The sequence below is a fragment of the Notothenia rossii genome (genome assembly GCF_949606895.1).
Source record: "Notothenia rossii genome assembly, chromosome: 6".
Taxonomy (NCBI): Eukaryota; Metazoa; Chordata; class Actinopteri; order Perciformes; family Nototheniidae; genus Notothenia; species Notothenia rossii.
Window position 1 is genome coordinate 82,817,990 of NC_136909.1, and position 9,080 is coordinate 82,827,069.

The following is a 9,080-nucleotide window of genomic DNA, read 5'->3' on the forward strand; positions in this document are numbered from 1 at the left end:
TAATTAGTAGTATCATTAGGGAACATAGCTTAGAGGTCCTGTTTTTTTTTAACAGTCAGGTGCTTTTGGGTAGGGGTGCGGTCACCACTCTTAACTTTAACGGCGGTCAATTTGTCATAACGCTGTCACGTGACACCTGATGGCTTCACCCAGCGCCACCGAAGAGGAATAAACGCCGTTTCATAGCTCTTTGCCGACTGACAGTACAGACAGAGAGCTGCTGGATAATAAGTATTGCGTGTGTTATTTTCAGAGATGCGCAGCGACGTGGGGATGGCCATGCAGATCGTGCACCTGTTGATTGTCTTCACATGTAAGTATCTAAACAGAACGTTTTTTCTGCATAGCATTAAGAGTAGTTATTATTACTTGCATCGGTATTTCTACACCACAGGGCTTTAACACCACATGGTAAACGCTACATATTGTAGCTGGCTACTCATTTGTTGCAGACGCCATAAGTGCAGCGGTATAATGCCTTGAGTTCATGAATGAGACTGTGGTTAGTTTATAAGTCTGTAATAACAACATTACAGCAGAGGTTATGTTATCTAATGAGAAAGTGAAGTGAAATATGGTTGTAATTAGCACAGATTATTTTAAATGCCTCTTTAATGCATGACGCAATGACAGCTCTTTGATGAGGAAATCAACGCTATCCTGCTACTCCTCAAAGCTATCGTAAATGTGTAAATCCTAGCCTATACCGTAAAGATTACAAATGTGTCGGGGCGCTCGTCTCTTATTTGCTTGCGTATCGACATGTTTAAAATAGTTTTCTGCCGGTTTAGCCCCTGTGTTATTGTCCTCCAGTTTGCACGTGTAGTCAGCTTGCTTGGTAATCCCCACGCTGACGCTGCAACCCAGCCCCCCTCACGTGACCCGGCGGAGGCTCCATCGATGTATGGGCGGCTCATGGAATACTTCCGCATTCATTGGAGTTATTTGAAAAGAACTGACATGTCTAGGATATTTCTTGTTAAATCAACAACACCGACTAATTATTTCATGCGCGGATTCCGTCTTTATTTTATTCCTTACTTATACAATAAACCCTGTGTTGAACTCTGTGGAAAAGCTCACCACATCATCATCATCATCATGCCAAAAATAAGTAAAAAGTAGAACAAAAATCACTAAAACAATAACGTTTGAAAATCAGCAGTGGTGGAAAGTACAATTCATCAACTTGAGTCTTATTTTGTCATTGAATACTTTTGTTGTGCTACTTCGTACTTCCACTCTTCTACAATTTTTAGATTAGATTAGATGTCACTTGTTAGATGCTTTTACCCAAAGCGAGTTGGGCAATCCCCACAGGAGTGAGTCCCAAGAACTCAGCAGCATGCTGACCGTATTGAACCAGCTACTGAGCCACACCCATACAAATGTTTACTCCCCCACATGTATTTAACAACGTTAGCTAGTAACTTTCAGGATCATGTTATTCATACAAAAATGTAATTGACTAATGAATTAAGAAGTACTTGATTAGATACCTGGCAGTACAGCAAGTCATTTCATTGGCAAATAATGTACATTTTACTAATATATAAAGTATTTGTATCTTGGCTCATTATTGAAAACCTACAGCATTAAAAGAAATGTCATTCAAAGTTATTTTATTTTTAATGCATTTGTCTTTTTCTCTGTCTTTCCCAGTCCTCCTCCAAAAGCATTGCAGCGCCGAGGAACTTGATTGCACAGTCAAAGAGTCGAATGGCTTGCCCACGTACACTGTCCCAAAGTACAATGCAACCGGCTGCGTTTGCTATTGGACCGATCCCAATGTGAGTAAGACAAGCCCAGATAGCTCATCTCTAATCAGAGTTTTTTTTTTTCTGACATGACACATGTTTCCTATGTTAAAGCCATCCCTCTGCAAAACTCTATTGAACATACTGAATATACTTCAGCCATTATTGATGTTATACCTGTCTACTCGTACATCTGCTGTTTTGAGTGCACAAGTGAGTCCCAATGTGAAATATGGCACAATGCAATATGATCACTCAGATGGTGCACAAAGTTCTCCTGACACTGTTTCTCTGCCCTAGCAGTCAGGTGGAAATTCCCTCAGCTCTCTTTGTCTCCCCCCCTTTCCTCAACGCTCTGCTGAGCTGCAGATGCTCTGTACACCCCTCCTCCCTTCCCCCCTAACGAATAGCATCATCATGCATACTGTGGATATGTCCCTCTGTAGGACCCAGCAATCACTCACACAGTATCATGCAGCATTTAGGCTTAGGCTGTACACTCTCACCTAGTGCTGTGTACCTGGACTCACATTCAGGTTCAGGTCCGGACTCAGGTCCAGAGGTTCAGGTTCAGGTCCGGACTTATAAGTCCGGACTTGTGTCAAGTTGTGTGAGTAACTAAAGTGAACTTATTGTGAGCTAATTATCAATTGAAAATAAACTCATAATCAACTCAAATTCAAACTCGTCAGGTTTATTGTGCCCCCTTCCAACTTGTGTCTACACCATGTCTTTTCTAGAACTCTACATGTGTTACTAACTACACAACACAACTACATACATAGTGATGTACATACAAGACTCAATATGCAAGAGTACAAGTCTATGTGTTCTTGTTCAAGAACAACAGCATATTGACATTGTCTGGGTGAAGTGTTGCTCTTTCGGTAGACACTATATCACCATACATACAAAGGAGTTAGCTTAGCTACACTACCATATATGGCAACCAGTATCCCATGCTGTCAGTGTCCACTATGTCTAAGCCAGCTTCCCTTGACGTCAGACAGATCTCGCGAGCAGTTGCGATATTTTGCGAGACTTCGTAAGTTCAGTAATGGCCGCCATATCAGAAACCAAAACAATGTTTTTTCGTCTTTTCTCAGCGCAAATTTCTCGATCTATGGAAGGTTTTAGATGGTTTAGAACAAAAAGGAGAATATACGTAAGTACCGGTTCCCGACGTTCCGGTTTTAACCGGACTTGAACCGAAACTTTTTACAAGTCCAGTACCGGTCCGGCGTACCGGTACGCAGCACTACTCTCACCCCATGCATGCCACTCTGGAAGCATATCAGAGCACCTTTAGCAGTAGACTGCGAGCACCGAGGAGCACCACAGAACGCCACAGGAGGTCTTTTCTTCCTGTGGCCAGCACACTTTATAACTCCTCCTCCTTCTGCAGGAAGGATAATTAAACTATAACACCATGTGCAATATTAGGCTAATGTCATAACCTTATAACATTTGCTGTTTTAATATTTAACCTCATTTTATTTAGTACGATGAGAAATTAGAAATTAGTAAGTTGTTTTTAGTATTTGATATTTAGTATTTTACTTGAATGTGCAATATGACTTGTCACCAAATGACTTGTCACTGTCACAGGCTGCTACCTATTCTCTACTGGGGCACTGTAATATGTTACTTTAAAACTTTGTGTATTGTATATTGAGCAATTGTATATTGCATACTTTTATTAAGATGTATCTGTATTTTGGAGCAACCTGGCAAAAAGATTTTCCTTCGGGATTAATAAAGTTCTATCCAATCTAATCTAATCTAATCTACACACCTTAACATTACACCTAGATTTGACTAAATAGGGATTATAATAATAATTATATAATATTATATAATCATATTTAATATAATAATATTATTATATAACACAGAGTATCTCTTTAAATAAAGTTTACCACTTAAATAAACATAGCATAATAAAAGAGGGTAGAAAAAAGATTTGTAATCTTTTTTCCAGAAAAAAGATTTGTAATCTTTTTTCTGGATTCATGTAATGGAAAGATATGTGACCAAAGTTAAGTGTTTTTTATATGAACAGTCATTTTGAAGTTGTTTGTAAAGCTGTCATGTTTTGTTTTCTTCCATATAAAGGGGAACAATCTCAAAATTGAAAATTTTGAAAATGAAATGAAGGGGCAAAGCGAGTGGACTTTTCCTTTAGAAATCTGCTACAACCAGCTGAACTTCTCATGCACCTGCTTCCCTGAGGTATGACACTCTCAAAACCATTAAATGCACGCACATCTTATTAAGTATGCAAAGTAGAGTTAAAAACTCTGAATTGTGTGTTGACGCGTCATGTTTACATAACACATTGGAGCACTGTATTGTTATGACTGTTTCAGCATAAGTACTTAAAATGAGAACTAATTACCTTTTTCTTCCATAGGGGCAACGCAATGAAGCGTTCTGCACCAGTAAGTCTCATTACCTGTCAGACTTTGTTTCATATCTAAAGGGTGTTTGTGTATATTTACAAACTACTGACATTTTAAAACATGCTTTAGTCTAAAGTTCAATCTTTAAATGTATTGCCCGCAATGTTCTGTCATAACAATATCTTCTTTTTACAGCGGACTGCAGCAGGAAAGAAAGTATGGAACTACAAAAAATAAAATACATTTGAATGCAACACTTGTATGCTGCATCTAAATATTCCTGTCCTCTGTTAGAAGGTGTAGGTGATCAACAAGAGATGGAGAATGACCCTCCAAAGTCTGCTAACGACAACGGTATAAACTTTATTGTTTCTTCAAAATAACATGATAAGTTAATATGTAAAATGGTATCGGGAAAACCAAAAGACAAAACTAAGAGATATGTATATGTAGTCAGAAGATTGTCTCAAGAATAGATTTGACTTCTCCACCTAACTGCACTCTAAATAAGATGAGTAATTTCTCACTCAGTAGTCATCAATTCACACAACAATCACTCATAAGCAACCTGGGATTTAGGCCTTTGCAGACCATTTACATGCACAAACACCTATGTACCAACAGTAAGCAGAACCCCCCATAAGTATAGGGCCCCATTAACTAAAGTATTGCAACCAGACATGTTGAGACATGTCGAGACATGTCGAGACATGTCCATGGCCCACAATAAATAATGCTTAATGCCTTCCATTGTTGTGGCTGTTAATGCTATATTTGCAACACTCTTTAACCTGACACAAGAATATATACCACATTACAAGTATCTGATAACAGTTATCTGAAAAAAGAGATAAGATTCAGGTATAAACAATGTTTTGAACTGAGCAGAAGGCATTGAGTGTGAAGGAAATCTATGACGTTCTCTCACACTGTTTGTAAAACCTGAAACACTGTTGTTGTAAAGTTACATAATGTTTCATGACTTCCTGTTGACTCAATATAGCCGAATGCGGTGAAATGATTATTGTTATATCACGGATGTTGGCCTCAAATCTCTTTTCATTCATAAATCCTAGTGGGGGTTGAAGTTACAGTCATCTAAGAAAGTCAAATCTTTGCGTAGTAACCCTAAACCTTTTTTGAATATGTTTGAACAAATGTGTAGTTTTACCTGTAGGCTACTTAAGTGTTTTTAATCTTAAGTAGCCTACGTGATGTTACATTTAATGATGTATTGGACATTGAAATATAAATGTTGCCTGTCGGTGGATTAACTGTCAAACAACACTCATCTCTTGACAGCGACTCCCCGCCACCACTGGATGCTGATGGTACCTGTTATCCTCTTTGTTCTTGTGCTGCTGCTGCTTCTCACCTTCTGTTACAAATATCATAATTCCAGGTATTTAAAATCATCTCTTTGTTTTAATGAGTTTCTCTGCCATAATCTGACATGTTTTCTAATGCTCTGTTCTTGTTGTTGGTATGCTGCAGGTGCATTTCTGAGAGCGGGAGCAACGACTCTGCCTTTTAATAGTTTAGGAACATCAGGTTTTTTAACTTTTTTGGCATTTTTGTAAAAGTATCTCTTAAGGCCAATTCCTTTTTAATAAGGTTGCTGCACCACAACACTCCAGTGCCTTAACTGTATGAAGAAACACAGCTTACATACTATATATTTCTATGCTGTTGTCTTCGCTCTATGAATTTAATCAGCTCATGGCAATCATGTAAATTATTTGTGATTTTCTTTAAATAATATGGTGCGAGTAAACCCTTGTGAGACAGATGTTATCATACACAATGCTAAATATCTACTACTATAAGCTCTGTTTTCTCTTTCAGTATTCCTACTACATTCCAGCTAAAGCCAAAACCAGTCTCCAGATGTTTTTAAAGCTAAATACTTCTTGCTCTTTTTCTGTTTTGACATAATATTTCGCAGTGTTATATTTAGGGGGGAACGTATGTCTCTGATATTTCCTTTTTTCACTTTAATAAATCAGAGTATTAAGATTTATATTGCTTAAAATACACAAATATTATACTTAGTAATGAAAATCGCACATGTGGTATCAAAGTTGAAAAAGCTGTGGAAGCTGGAAAACTCTCTGGGGCACCAGTGAGTGCACTTTGAGAACCCACGGCTACTTATCTTTCTTTGGGTTACATAGCATTAGTTATTCTATGCAGCTGGTTCTGTTATTTAGGGTTAAATTATGAAAAAGCACTGATATCAGATTAATTTTGTTATAAAACTTAGACCATTTCTGCTGTTACAACAGAGAAGCACAAAACGTTTATTGCTTTATTTAAGGACTCTATTAAAAGAGTAAGGATTCAAATGGTTTACTTTTTATTTCCAATTATCATCACAAAGTTGCCTCAGGGACCAAACATTTGAGTAAAGTTGAACTGAAGCTGTGGAAGCTATTTACTTGTACTGGAGCACCAGCGCGTGCGCTTTCTGTGTGTTTTAGCATTACAGCGAACCATTAAACCTCAACCTAAAGCCTTAACAAACCGTAGTCTTCTCTTTTGCTAATGCTCCACTATGTAGATATTTACACATCTCTTTAAATAAATAGTATTATTCGAGTAGGGTGATATTATATTATATATATTATATAAATTATATAAATATTACATATGTATTTGTATTTACACTGTTGTTACAAGTTGGAATAACACATTTATAACCTCTTCTCATTAAATGATTGTGTGTATAAATAGGAATAAAAAGAGGAATTTGTCTCAAACAAAATGATTCTAACTTTATGGACAACAGTGTATTATTATTGTAATTAATTATACTTTTGGGTTTTCCACTCAATATAGAAAGACCATCTTGAATCATTTGATAATGATACCTAAAGGTACTATATGTAACTTTCAGAAATCTTTTTCTATGACATTGATATCCATCGTTGAAGTTAGTCGTCATATTAGCTAGTAAAGTAACTAGTAACTACGTAATTTGGCAAGCTAGCCAACCAAGCCAAGGTTAGACAGCTAGCTATCATTTAGCTACGCAGCATAAATTAGACTGTTGTTGTTTAACATTATCTGTTAAAGTGATTCCTTTAGATTTAAAAATGTAGCTAGCAATAAAGTGAACAAGCAATCTAAGGTTAAACACCTAACTACATTGCTACAAAACTCTGGCTGATGTTTCGTAATTAGCTGATAAAGTATTTGACCATGTGGCCAACTACTATATACATTTAGATGATATTTAGCTAGCAATAAAGTGAGCAAGAAAGCTAAGGTTAGACAGCCAGCAGCATGGATCTGGCTGCTGTTGTTTTCATACATTAGCTGGTAAAGTGAAATGCAAAGACCAAGCTAGCCAATTTACCCGCCAGATCAGCCCCAGGAGTATCAACAAATTAGCTGACATTATCCACTCAACTGTATTTTGCTTCGTTAGCTATTGTTGCATACTGTTGGCGCTCTAATGGAGATCAAAATAGACAAGACCAAGGATGTAAATCCTTATAATATAAATCAGGTCCAAAGGTCAGAGTCTCTTTTCAAGTTGTGTTACAATTGTGTTCACACAGCAATTCTAAGCTATAATGATCAAATGTAATTGTTACATATAGTATCGTCGAATAATAAGGTAATATCTAACTTATATAATAGCATATACTAAACTTAATATAAGGATATATTTAGATGCTTTATACTGTAGCCTGTGTACTGTATTCATACACTACAAGGGTTGGATACATTGAAGTGTACAATGTAATGTCATCCACCGCTAAAAGGGCTTGTTGTTTGTTGTATGTTGGATTGCATTATAATGTAAAATGATTATATCCAGCCTTTGTTTGTTCTTTAGTCTTAAGTTTCCATTATAAGTCTTTAAACTCTGTCTGTCTTATGTATGTTACATTCTTTTAGCACTTTAACATCTCTTTCATTTGTGATTTGCTTGTGTTGTCAAAAGAAATAAAACTTGCTTTACTTAAGAATGGGAGTTGTTTTTTGTTCGTGTTAGTGTTTGATTGTCTGAAGGTGTTTCTCTGCCAGTAAAACAAGTGAAGGGGTTGTACTTCTGTGGTAAGTTGTCTTGTGACAGGAGGTCATCCGAGTCCTTTTCTAGAGAAATACCAAATATGTTTCCTGCAGTTTTTCATTTGAATGCTAAATGTAAAAAAGGAAACTAAGTTTACTGTAGTAACATGTGTTCCAGCAAACAGCAGCCTTAAAGTGTGTGATTTACTATAAAAAGGATCTTATTTATGATTATTGATCAGGTTAAAGAAGTGTGTAATGTTAAAGCATTTGTGTTTACACCTCAGTTTGTGTGTCGACATATAGCAACCCAGTCTCATGGCATTTCGTGTTCACCAACACGATTTTTAATCTATTGATTCGTGTTCACCAACACGATTTTCCCCTTTTTTTCGTGTTGCACAGCACGATTTTAAAAGCAATGTATTTCTACTGGTAATGTGTTTCGTGCCTGCAGCACGTCTTTTTCTCCGGTCGGGTCGTGGAAGACCGGAAGCTGTGTGGTTCATTAAAACATGTTCTTACCCAATATCAAGCCACAATTATTGCTTTTATTTTAAATCGTATAATTTCGGACTTTTGTTTCCGTCTGTGAGGAAAATAAATGGGGCTCAGAGCCTCAGAACACTGAAATCTGTATTTTTTAAATCTTTTTTTCTTCTAATTTGTTATTCTTTTCAAAATAACACACTGTTATTTACTCACCAATAACACACAATTATCCTTGCTTTTATTTATTGGTTTAATTCCATAATCTCGGGCTTTTTTGGCGTCCTTCAGGAACTGAATTTAAAAATAAAAATAACCGGAAACAGACGTAGGCATTTCGAGCGATTACCCAAGATCCTCAGCTATGGTTTAAGCTCGCTGATTGGATGGTTTAGCCGCAATGCATGCTGGG

The 9,080-nt window shown here is 36.8% G+C and overlaps 1 protein-coding gene across 1 annotated transcript; it reads left to right on the forward strand.

Moving 5' to 3' along the window:
* Positions 1 to 248: 248 nt before the first annotated feature.
* On the forward strand, positions 249 to 8,398 carry LOC307043875 (uncharacterized protein). The gene is made up of 8 exons (XM_079688800.1): positions 249 to 313; positions 1,663 to 1,790; positions 3,873 to 3,989; positions 4,171 to 4,198; positions 4,355 to 4,375; positions 4,454 to 4,513; positions 5,462 to 5,561; positions 5,654 to 8,398. Exons 1-8 carry the CDS (start codon positions 256 to 258, stop codon positions 5,691 to 5,693), a joined length of 552 nt encoding a protein of 183 aa, XP_079544926.1. The 5' UTR covers positions 249 to 255; the 3' UTR covers positions 5,694 to 8,398.
* The last annotated feature ends 682 nt before the right edge of the window (positions 8,399 to 9,080 follow it).